General features: G+C 41.5%; 1 protein-coding gene across 5 annotated transcripts in view; it reads right to left on the reverse strand.

Moving 5' to 3' along the window:
- Positions 1–2,727: 2,727 nt before the first annotated feature.
- The window catches only part of GRM1 (glutamate metabotropic receptor 1), a 172,685-nt gene continuing 162,271 nt past the window's right edge, over positions 2,728–13,141 (reverse strand). For 4 of the 5 annotated variants that reach the window (XM_030499794.1, XM_030499797.1, XM_030499793.1 and 1 more), the window contains one exon: positions 2,728–6,503. In XM_030499794.1, the coding sequence (XP_030355654.1) occupies positions 5,666–6,503 (838 nt within the window). In that variant the 3' untranslated portion in view covers positions 2,728–5,665. The remainder of the gene's footprint in view (positions 6,504–13,141) is intronic. The other variant, XM_030499796.1, reaches the window with a different exon arrangement.

A 13,141-nucleotide genomic window follows, 5' to 3' on the forward strand; every position in this document is an offset into this window, starting at 1 on the left:
GCATACCTGCCCATGGCAGGGGGGGTTGGAAGTAGATGATCTTAAGGTCCTTTCCAACCCAAACCATTCTGTGATTTTGTGATTCTATGTTTGAGCTGCAGGTGTGATGTTTCCACTGAGCGTATGCTCAGGGACTGTATGCCCACCACAGACATTTGGCAGCACTTGTGGCTGGGCATTCAGGAAAGCAGTGGTTCATCACCCTCCAAAGTAGCGACACAGGATTGACAGGTCTGCTTAGCTGTAGTGGGGGACTGGTCTCACCTCAGCCTTCATGCAGTCAGTTGGAGGGAAGCTGGGGAAACAGCTCTTGTTAAAATATCAACTTCTTTAGAGGCCTTCCACAACACTGAAATCCCACATCCCTAGGTGCTGCTTGCATGGAAAATACGCTCTCGGTGCACTCCAAGGACACCCTGTGTAAAGGAAAACAGGGAGTTGGAGGGAGCCAACCACAGGCTTGTCTACCCCAAGCCAGTCCCACAAGCACATCACCTTTCCAGCAAGGAGATCTCACAGATCTCTGTTCCCGGTGCAGACTGAGCAGCAGCACATGGAGGTAGGAGCCCCATACACCATATCATGGTGTGGGTGGGGGATGGATCTCATGCCACCTACATATTGCATGCTGTGCAATAAATAAGTGGGTGGATTGAATGTCATAGATACATACCACTCCTAAACTCTTATCTGTCTGCACTGGTATCTGTGCCAGCTGCTTTTCCACCTACCTAGAGGCCTTTTGGTTATGGAAACCCACAACTCGCTATGATATTTTACTTCTGTAGAGATATACTGCTTACACCCACCTTTGAAACCGAGTAGATAACAGATGCTCTTTCCTGGTACCAAAGAGTGACCTGCTCTCTCAGGTGGGGAGTAGTCCCCGTTTGTGTGATTTACTGAGAACCAGTTGAATTACCAAAGGCAAAGAATACCTTGCTTATTTTTTGAGCTGGATAGATGCAAATGGAAATGACAACCAATCACTCCTCTCATCTATCATCTCTGGGAGCTTGCAGGGTTCACCAAAATGTGTGGCCGGCCCAGATATGGGGCCTGTGGTAGCACCACACACTTGGCTGGATGACATTCCTTATCTCCCTTTTTGCTAGGATGCCTATTGGGAATCTTATGCAGATAAAAATAGGCCTCAATATTCACTACAGCGTCTGCTTCTCCTTCCCAGTGATTTGCAGACAGGTACTTGCCAAGTGTCTAGTGACTCATTTATTTGGGAAAAAAGAAGACCACAACAATACAATCTGCAAAACCACGCTTTTCCCACTCCCATGTAAGAAACATTTTTAACAGCCACTCAGACCTTGTGTAGAACAGCTATTTGCAACCTGCTTCTCTGTTTTTCCCTAAGGGCTGACAAATACAACTGCAGGGGCCCAATTTCCATCACCTTTTGCTTCTTGTAGCCACCTACTCCATGCAAACTAGATGTGACACAGTAGCCTAGGTCAAGAGATCTGGCTTACTAAGCAGAGCTTGGGCAGATAGGCATGGACCAGGTTGGTGGAGTTGCCAACACCGTCCTTGGCAGGAGGCTGGAGACTACAGCTCAAGTATGCTAAGCTACTTTGCTGCTCTGTGGTCCTGGACCAGCCATCCATTTACGCAGTGCAAAGCTATTTTAGTTGTTATTTAGGGCTTTTTCAGCAGTTCTGCAATGCTGCACTGGGTGCTCTGAGAGGAGTGGCTGCTGTGTTGCCCTGAGGATATTTTTGTTATTGAGTCCACCTGATCAGTGGAACCTTTACTAAGACATAGATGGACTAGACTTTTAATTAAAAAAAAAAAAAAAGGTGGGAAAAAAACAACCAAACAACCTAAACCCTCCCCCCCCCCCCAAAAAAACCCAACAACCCAACAACAAAAAAAAAAACCAAACCCAAAAAACCCTCTACAAGCAAAGAGACCAAACTTTTGAACCTTTGGCACTTACCGCTGAATGTAAGGTCATTCTCTGTATGTACTTGCAGGTGGACTGGCTCCTCAGACGTGGGCTTTTGCAAGACCAGACACAAACCAAGGAGCGCCTAGAAACAAGCCTATTCACAAGTATAAAGAGAAAAAGAGCTAGATTTTCTATGTTCAGTGCCACTTGGGTCTGAAAATCTCAGCAGCACTCCAGAAAAAGCGTTTATACTCCCATCTTAGCCCCGAGCTGAGGCACACAGCAGTTCAGGAGCCACCAAAAAGCCACAGTGTTTGAGAGTTGCAGAAATGGAGGCAAGAATCCCAGTACTTTGCTCTATACAGAGGCAGTAAAGGAAGGAGGCACAAGGTGCCTGGGATGGATCAATGCCTATTACTTGTAGCTGCCAAAAACCATATTTGAGTTTCCATGATGGAAGAAGCTGACAACTCACAGTCAAACACATGGAGTATTTTGAGTGAAGGGCTGGTGTTACCCATGTCCTAGGGAAGCAAAATTTCTTGTCATTTCCCATCAAATTCTCTTCCATAACATGTCAGCCTGAATGCATACCTACAGTGTTCCTGATTTTTATTAGGAAGCCAAAAAGCTGGGGTTTGTTTTCTAAACAAAGATCCTCCAACCCTCCACCATCTCACCCACATGTCACAATCTAATCAATACCTACCTCAATTTGAGCATCCCAATGTCTCATACATGATGCTGAAAAGCCCTGGAACAATTAATTACTAGACATGACTATTTTTCTACTTGGGAAGCAAAAATTATCAATCTTGGCATTCTATTTTTAAATAATAAATAGAAAATATTTATTTTACAGCATTTTCAAGATCATTTTGACAAAAAAGCAGTTTTCATCAAGCATTTGACAGGCCAAAAGAAAGAACTTTTACAGGAAGCTTCATAGTTCATACAACTACATACATCAGGTGAGTTCTTGCTTTTTAGATATATTTACGTATGTGTATGTTTCCAGTTTTAACAATTACAAACTAAAAGCTAATATACTGAATTTCAAGAAAACTCCTACTCATGATATAATTACATTGCAGTAATAAAATCAGTGCTTAATATGTTCAAAACAGACACATATGAAAACAATATCGTACTTTGCCACATTGCGGTCTCCCCATGTATACAAATCTATTATGTTTCCTTTTCTTATCTATCTAATTTCTTCAAAGACCAGCTTCCTAGTACAAGTTCTGTGCTTACTAACAATGTGTGGTTTTGCAAACAGCTCAACAAATCTTATACTAAGATTAGAAGAAGATAGAATCATTGCCTGTGTGGTGATCAGCGAAGAAAATAAGATTTTTCTCACTGTTTTAATGAGTAATCAGCACGTAAAAAACAGAAACAACAATGAAAAATATCCCCCTAAAAGGCTCAACCAGACAAAAAGCAAGCAACTGACTCTTGGTTGTCTTTAGTTTATTATAAAGACATCAATCTACTGACGAAGACCATATCTTTGGGCAAAGTAATTTCATGCTTTCCACAATGACAGCAATTGGCCACTAGTCATATTGAAAGCAGCAAACATCACGAAAAGAGGATGAGGAAAAAGACTCTATCTGGATTTGAGCACCAGCCAGACCTTTGAATACCACTACTATATAATTAAAGGAAAAAAAAGAGATTTGGATCTTGAGAGAAAAATTGATGACTGGCAACAGGATTTCTTAAAATTCAAGTGAAAAGAAAGAAAATTAGTAGAAATAGGCTGAATTCAGAAAAACCCTGATAGAAGTCACAAGAAGCATGGTTAAAATCAGGTTTTGCAACTAGATTAACATGAAGAGATTCCTTAAAAATATCTTTGGAAATATAAAGTGTAGAACTGTGGGACATATCCTCGTCTAAATTGAACAGCAGAACCAAAGTTCACAGCAGCTAAAATCCTGTCCTGCATATGTATAATATATACATTTATAAATAGGGTAATAATAAGTGTAATTAAGTTCAAGCCATAGCAATTAGGCCTGGACTTTGAACATGCTGGCTACTAGGGAGCTTTGGATTAGGCCCATCTCTAGGAAACACATGAGAGATAGAGGAGGAGGAATGAATGACAGAACTACAGCTGCCTAGAAGTGACCTTTAAGATACAATATTGTATATTAAATAGAAGACGTGAAAGCATATGGAAAGAACATGCAACTAAACATCATAAAGAGATTAAAAAAACTGTCTATAAAAAAATCCTTGGAATTTATGCACACATTAAGCACTGATAAAATTTCCTGTCTGAACATAATTTTATTTTAAATTATCTGAAGCAACAGAATAGTTGAATTACTCTTCCTGTCTCACCTTTATACTGGCATGTGCAAGATTTCTAAATCAGATTTTTTCTTTTTTGTGTTTTCTTTTTTTTTTTTTTTTTCATTAACCACACTTGCTGCAAACATGTAAAATAACAAGTTCTCAATGCACTGGTTATTAATACCATAAGTCTACTTCATAAAATACCTGCAAAACAAAGCACCCTATTATAAGGGTAGCAACTGTTTCAGCTCGTATGTGAAAAAAAATGTGTTAGCACAGCATACAAACCTCCAAAGTTCTATTGAATATTTGTAACAATGTGATATAAAACATGATTTAAACATAAAAATATTCATAGTATATAAGACAATCTTCCAGTGGTAGTTACTGGACATTACGCTTCACGCATACCATACACACGCATACAGAAACACAAACGTACGCTCACTCTCTTGCTTCGAGACTGTCTAACGCCTGGTATGGAATTGCCTTTCTTCCAGAGTAATAGTTGTTGCTCTAAGTATACAGCTATTTTCCAATGTATTTGATTCCAAAGTAACACAAAGGAAAGATGTAATCACATGGCAAATATGTTGCATTATGAAAAGTTAGTCAATAAATATTGTTCTGCTACAGGAAATGTTGTGTAACAGTTTAGCCACATGGTTTTCAATCTTATACAAAAGGGCAGTTTTTCTAAGTCCTTATCATATTACAGCAAGGGCTTTCTTCAGAAACCTCTTGAGTCTTAACTTGGTCATAGTTTTCACTCTGTTCACAATCATTGTTAAAAAAAGCCCAGATCCCCCAAAAAGCAGCCTAGCATGAAGAACAAATTCTTCAGACAAAAGTCAGTAAGAGCCATGTGCTTTCACATTATCACAGGTCCTCTCCCCCAAACATATCACGCAGTTATACCACCTACAGAAACCAGGAAAAAAATATTCATGTCTATATGTCTCATATACAACTAGCTTCGTTCCTCCTCACCACACTCTGCCCTTCCAGCTCCTGGGTGTGTTGCTTCTGTAGCAGACAGCCAGCAGTCATGAGATGTGCTAATGACTTCTCCAGGTCACACTTCCCAGAGTCCTTTTCAAGCATTGCCAAGAGAAGGTGTGTCTAAGTGTGATTTTCTTTATCCTGTGTGTTTATTCATTTTTTGCTATAGAAGTTGTCTCTTGGGTTTGTGCTTTGTTATCGTTTCCTATCTTTTTCTCAAAGTACAATATTTTTATTTTTAACAGCTAGAGAATGTTGAGCCCTCAGAATAGATTTTTTTTCTTTTTGTGTCCTTTTAATTATTTAAGCACAGGATGAAGTTTTGGCCCTGTCATATGTGACTTCGTTCTCTGCGCTCTCTCACCCCAGCCCTGGGAGACTTGTCTCCCTAGGACCTCCCAATGGGCAGCTCCAAAGTCCTTCTCATCTTGTCTCTTGCAGTGTTTACAGGGTGGATGAACTTTGCTTATAATCCCTCAGGATGACAGAGGCATAGGTCACATCTGGGGGTGTGCAGAGCACCGACTCTGAGACAGGGGAGCTGGGCACGGAGCTGCCTGAAACCACTGAATCCCGGAATGGAGATGGGGGTGTCAGTGCTGGAGAGTCTTCCAGAGTCAGTTTGCTGGTCGCCAACTCCTTGTCCTCCTCCTCTGGGTTCTTCTCGTAGACGTATCCCTGAATGAGCTTCAGCTTCTCGCTCTCCACTTCCTCAGCTGGGGGAGACAAGGGCTCCTCGCTGAAGGCAGCCACTGGGAAAGGGGACAGGGATGGCTGCTGCGGTGGAGGGGGCTGGTATGGGGGCCGCACACCGTTCCCCGAGCCAGTTGCGGGGAGGACAGTATTGAAGTCGGGAATGCCGGTGGCAATCTTGTTGACCACTCCTTGCAGCTGGTCCATGAGAGACCGTGGCTGCAGAGGCAGGGTCTTGGGGGACTGCTCAGGCAAGAAGAGGTGGGTTTCCTCTGCTGTGTCCTGCAGTGGGGGGGTCGTCGCCACCCGCCTGTGCACCACCATGGAGGGGCTGCTGGGCTGGTTGAGGCGAATGGGCTCTCTGCCTTCTTCCTCCACCACATTGTACAGAGTCTTACTGCTGATGTCAGTAAAAGTCAGGCTCTTGCTTTGGCCATGGTAGCTTTTAGTGAGGGGTTTGATCACCGCTGTCTGATTGCACCCTGTATCCTGGTTCTTCACATGCACTGAGAGTCTGTGCCACATGTGTTCTCCCTGGAGAGCTTGTCTTCCACCTGGTTCAGACCATGACACAGACTTTCCATTAGAACTATGAATAAAATAAAGATGGGTTTATTTTCATTTACATTACGCAGACATGGGCAGTATAACAAACAAGGTTACAAAAATACTTATTGCTTTGCCTTATTAATAATCCTCCCCCCTCCAGTTCTTTATCTCCTCCCAGAAACAATACTGCCTTTTAACAGCAGCAATTGCTGTGATTTACATCCAAATGCAATTACTCCGTGCTGGTTACCCACCCTATAGCCAGCCTGAGAAGCCTAGCCTGTGGGAAGGACTTTGGGAGGGCTGGCTGTATCTAGGTTTGCTAACCCTACCTTGCAGGAGGAAGACAAAAAAGAGGAAAAAAGTCACAGGAAGTGCTTTCATTAAGAAAGCACTGGGTTCATTAAGAACCCAGGACAAAGCCTCATTTTACAGCTTATAAGAAACATTTCCATACTGTTAGAAGAAAACCAACACACAGCCATAGCCTTCAGAACTCTGGGTAGAGAGAGGAATTGCTGCTAACCCTTCCTTTCCCTTTTATTCCCTGTCCCCGCTTTGCACTTAGGAACAGATTAGCTGTTACAGAAATGAAGGACTCCCAGGGCCTCCATCAGGTAGGAGGCAAACACACTGCTTCTTGAGCAACTAATATTTACAAACCAGGATAAAATGCTGGGACTGAGAACAGTTGGTCTGTGTGGGTGGAGGAACAAGCAGCGACACAATCGTGGTGAGTCGAACTCTCCGACTCTGCTTGCTGGCTGGATCCCATCAAAACGCTGGGCTGTTTGGCTGAGTGAGGACCTGAAGGTCAGGTCTACCCCTGAGGAACTGTAGTTCTTTTGCATTTCCCTGTACCTTTGCAGGGAGCAGCACTCAAAGCAGAGTGATACCTCATTAGCAGCTTGGTAGGACAGGAAGCTGAGCAGTACTTAAGAAGACCAAATAATTGTTTAATTGCAGGTAGGGCAGTAGAGAACATTCACAAATTATAATATACATCAATATACCAGTGTGGAAACCAGAGATGGAGAGAAGTTCTGAGATGATTTATGCGAAGCAGCCTTATCTCAGGGTTTCATCCCTCAATCGGCAGAAGTAAACAGAGGATTAAATTTCAGACCCTGTGATTTCAGTGCAGGTGGGAGGCAATCTGGGTGGGAGGCTGGCACAGCCATGTTGCCTCCTGCTACTGCACGCATAAAGAGAGATCGCTTCCCTTGCATACAGCCTGCGGTATTGTTCTAAGTATTTTGTTTTATCTTGCTCAGACTCCTGTGCTTCTCTTTTTGAGGGAGTAAACAATTACCAGTTGAATTTTGTAAAAAAAACCCCAGAATATCAAAAGACTCCTTCACAGCTGGAAGAAACTGATACAACACAGATAATACAAATCCATCAAAACGGAAAAGAAATGTACGTGACAATGTGGCACTTTCCTTCTGAGCAGTAAATATTCTTGGAGAAAAAAAGAATCTGACATGGATCCAAGCTGGGAAGTTCATCTCCAACTCCAGACTCCAAACACTGGACCTGTGACTCACCACCTTTGTGAGAACTGGCTCACAAGAAAGGGCCCATCTAAAAAATTCGTAACTCCCCAAAGCATGTAATTGGTAGGACCTGGAGCTGTTTGGATTTAGATCTTACATCTACAGGGAAAAATGTCAAGTTCCCAGTTGAAGAATGAAACCTCTGTATTATAGCAATCAATGAAAATATAAGAATGAAGGTTTAAAAGCATTCCTGTTTTGATCAAAATGAGCTGTAGTATGACATTTTTTTGAAGTGCTATAGAGATAAGCAAATGAATGTAACTGTTGGGCGTGAAAGATTTTTACAGCAATATTTTAACATATCAGCATCTATAAACTCTTCACACAGGAACACATTTGTCTGCTTTAACTTCAAAACAAGTCTCTTTTTGTAGAGAGGAAAGTAAGTCAAGTGGTCTCGTATTGTATGCTGCTGATGCTAGAGCTTACAAATATTGCAAAGGGCTTTTCTGGAAAAAAAAAACCCAAAACAAAAACCAAACCAAACCATGATGGTTATCTGCTGTCTCTTATGCTAAGTCCACTTCTGCATCATTTACTTCTTCATATCTAGCTCCGATGCATCATCTCACTTTTGAATCCCTCTTCACACCATCTGTTTAGTCTCTATCTCATTTTGTTCCCAAGATTTTGTATTTTACATCAAAGGCAAGCACTGCTATTTTAAGGAACTCACTACCTCTGTCTTCAGATCTTCCTCCTATTCAGTTAATTTTCCTCCCCCTCACTCTCAAATTCTGCTCTTCTGACTTCTTTATTCTGTAGCACTCTCCATAACGTACTTAAGTCAGCCCAAGTCAATGGCCATACTTAAATCAACTGTGCTGGGACTGCAATACCCAAACATGAACAAACCACTTAATCAGGATTTGTCTGTTACTGACTTGCTCTATGGGGAAAGCTGGTGCTGCCAAGGCACCTCCACTTGCCAGACCTTACTGCTCATGACTCTGATGGCCTTCTGACAAATAGGTTTTGAGCTGCAGTGGCTCTCTGTAGGGTCAGTCTGGCAATTTCCACTAGGAAATCTCTCTTTTCTGTTACTGTCCTACTTAGTCTCTTGTTCCAGCTCTTTCCCTCAGTGTGCTGTGTCCATGCACCATTAGCCTGTAAATGTATCATGTTTGAGACAGAGTGACAAGACCGTCCTAGAAATACCTGTGCTCTGTCTTGCTGGGCAGCTGGTAGGGAGTGACAATGACATAGACACATTTGGGCAGAATTAACATGCAAGAAAAATGCTTGTTATGCTGGAACAAGCACCAGCCATCTCGAATGGCGTTAATTGACATTTAGACAAAAAGTGAAGACAGGGCTGGAAAAGCTCAGACCTGAACTGGGTCTCAGCGAGACAGGAGTCAGCTCACTTGTGCAAAGCGATGACGACAATCCTGACTGCATGTGGGATGCATGGTCACTGTTTGCTAAGTGATTGTCATCTTCTTTTTTGAAGGAAGCATCCGTGGGAGAAGGTGAAGATCAAAATAAATTGCTTGATATAATGGGAGAAGGGATGATTTTTCCACACAAAGTCAGGAGAGGGCACCAAACCCGATCACAGCTGAGGTGTTGAAAACGTGATGTTCAATTGCGCATGACAAGGTAGGACTATTTCATGTCCATCAAGTATTTGTTTGCCTTTCCTAGCTTTCTCTCTTCTTTATACAATTTACCATAGACTTCACACTTACTTCCTACAAGTGAACTCCTTGGAGCCTCAAGGGATCTTAAGGTTTGTAGTTGTGTATACCCGGTGCAGCACTACAAGTACTATTTCTTCAAATCTTTTCAACTAGCCTAAATATTCAGGCAGGTTCTTGGATATCCTATCAACACATAAGATGGGTTTACTTTTGCTTTATAGGCAACAACATTCATTGAATTTAAATGCTGTTTCTCAATTTTCACCACAGTTTTGTCTAGGATTTTTGTATTTTGGGGGAATAGACATAAGTGTATTTCCTGTGTGAATTTTTATTAGTTCCATGACTGGATCTGTTGGTATTTTTTGTAATTCAAAGTGTTGTTTTTAATACATGCATTGATCTTTACAACATACCCTCTGCATGACTCTGGGGCAGTCATTTTCAGATACTTTCATCTTACGATTATAGACACTAAGCAAGCTGAAAAATAGCTTCAGTCCTTAATAGTTACTTGCAGAAAGTTTTTAAAAGAACTGATGTACCCAGATCTGAGTCTGTGGTCCAAAATACCCCTGCCCAGCTGCAGGATATGCATAGTCATGGAGAATTAGATGAACTCTCAGTCCTGTGTGCCTGAACCCTTGTCTTTTTTGCCTTGAACATTTTATGCATAACAATCTCCAATTGATACCACATTAAATGGTTAAACAGAGTGGTATGTGCCCTGATGATAAAGCAAAGGAAGCAAAGGAAAGCCACCATCCAAAGCCCCTGTGCATTGGTCAAAACCTTTCCCAGGCCAAACAGCAGTTGCTGATGGATGCCATCCTAGCCAGCAGAGGAATTTCTGCCTTGCCCACAGAAGGGCAGTTAGCCATCCACAAGCTTTCTCCAACCCTGCAGTCACATGAGAAGCAGTAATGAGCCTGAGAAAAGCTCTGTCCTGCTGCAGCCTCACTGTTCCTAGGACCCAAGCTAACAAATTTTAAATTTAATACTAGTATCTGCACTGCAGCACGTTGTAGGTGCTTTGCTGGTACCCATAAGGTCTCTTCCATTACTGTTTCCATTTCAGTAAGGCCACTTGGGCATTAAATGCAATGCTTCAATGTAGTTGAAGTCCTATAACTTTAGCATGTACCACAGATCTTACTTACCTAGCTCAACAAAGAATATTATACTGACAATAGGGCAGTGTATAAAGGGCAGACTACTCATTATAATTGCTACTATGAAATTTTAGTCTCATGTGAAATATAGAAGCTATGGTACATTTCAGTCATCCATCCAATTACTAGCGAAGCATCTTTGATTCACCAGTCTGTTAATTAAGTATTTTGGAAAAAATATCAAATAGCTACTATTGTGTTGCTTAGAGAAAACAACCTATTCTAATAGACAATACAAAGTTCAGGATAATAAACAGTTAGCCCCAAATAGCAAGCAAATTCTTCCAGTGTTCAAATAATGAAGATCAGAAACCTGCAAATCAAAGTGAAATTAGAAAGCGCTCTTATTAGTGAATAATTTTTGAATCTGTTTGTTATTAAGTAAACCCCACCAAATATTCAGAATGAATACATCCTACTGGATCACCTTTGTAATTTTTTTAAAGGATTTTAAAGTTGATGCACAGAAGAAGCATGGTGCAAATCATCATAGATGCTCTGATATCAATGGAGAAGCACATATATTATCTGAAGATGTGTCTCATGCTGCACATTTGAATTAATATATATGACAGTGCAGCCAATGACAATACTTGAAGTAAGCATTTCTTCAGATGGACTCAAAAAGGAGTACAGCTAATAGAATGTGAAAACTGAAAATTACAATGTTTTGAGCAAAGGGACCTGGAAAGCTTATGAACACACGAAGAAAAGGATAGAATGAAATTAATTTAGGGAAGTGTAGGTGGGTGAAACTAAGACAAAATAGTCTGTAGGACTGGAAGGCTGTGAAGATCAACAACCTTCAAAACACACTGTAGCAAAAGAAATGCCATGGAAAAAGATCTAGAGCTGCTGTTGAATAAGAAAAGCTAATTAATGAGCTTTGAATATAATAAAACCATAAAAATAGCCCATGAATTCTGTGTTCTCTGCTCAAAAGCACCACATAATGGTACAGAGATTAGGAGGTCTTTCCTATGATTGCAGTTTAATAGTAATTAAGATGGCTGGAGGTTTTTCCTTGCTTTCTGTAATCCTCTGTGGTTCTGATGGAAGGTGATTTGGGGCACAGTGTTTTTTACCAGAAAGATATTGACAAACTGGAAGCTGTATACAGAACAGCAACAAAAAACAAAACCAACATCCAAGACAGAGAAGAGAGTGTGTGAGAGAAAGCTAAAATAGCTGATCATATTGTTTGATTTCAAACATCTGCAAGGCACTAGCACCAAGTCTGGAAGGTATTTTACATAGCATATAGATGCACAAGTGAGAGACCTAGATGAAATTACAAAAGGGACAAATTATACTGAAAATCCAGAATATTTCCTAGTAAATAGCTGTATCAGAGCAGCAATAAATTCTTAATGAACTGGTAAAAGCCTGTTGCTCTGGATATTTGCTGCCAAAAAGTGCGCAGTCCTTGCAGAGGTAGCGGTCAATGAGACCACTCTCCCACTATAACTTGTCAGATTCTCTGGTATACTTGGGAATGAAATAAACTCCCAACAGTTTAAACAGTGCTTGAAGAGCTATCAGAAATGCCTTAACATGCCAGCATTTTGGATGCAAGCTTAACCCAGTTGCCACAGGAAGCTTAGTCATAAGGCTCCTCATTTGTAATGTACAGCTCTCCCTAATATGCTGCAGAAGATAAAGCAGCTAGTAAAGCCTGTGGGTTTTCTGGGTTGTATCTCAAAGTTTCCATGGTAACTAATGTGCAGCTTCAGAAGAAAAGAGCCCTGAAACTCAAAGCTGATGTTTCTGAGTTTTTTAATATGATAATAAATATTTATGATTCTATATTTTCATGATTCTGCATTTCTGAACATCTCCAGGATCATACAGAGAATGGAGACAACATCTGGGTTTTCCTCAGGAAAAATTCAGACTCGCAAACTGCTGCAGTTCTGCAGTTCCGGAGACTAACACTCAGGCATGAGGCCAGGCAGTGGTGATGGGCAGCTGGTGATACGATAGACACATGCCTACTGCTCAGCCTTGGCTGGGCTGCCACAGGGAGCTCAGGCAGTTGGTTGCTGATGCAGAATGTCCCCTTCCCTTGGCCACAGTGCAGTGCTGCCAGGCCTCTGAAAGCATCAGACCTGGCCAGAGAGAGAGGGAAGCCTGTGGGGCAGCGATGCAAGCAAGCTTCATGCTCAGCAGTTCTGAAAAGCTCTGCTGCTTTTTAAAGCTTTTCTTATCTGCAGCTGCTACAGCATTTTGAAGCCCCATTGGCTGGTTGAATCCCACCAGAAGTGTTTCTCAGGAGCTCATGTGGATGAGGATTTTTTTTCCAAA

Source organism: Strigops habroptila, chromosome 10 (assembly GCF_004027225.2).
Source record: "Strigops habroptila isolate Jane chromosome 10, bStrHab1.2.pri, whole genome shotgun sequence".
NCBI lineage: Eukaryota > Metazoa > Chordata > Aves > Psittaciformes > Psittacidae > Strigops > Strigops habroptila.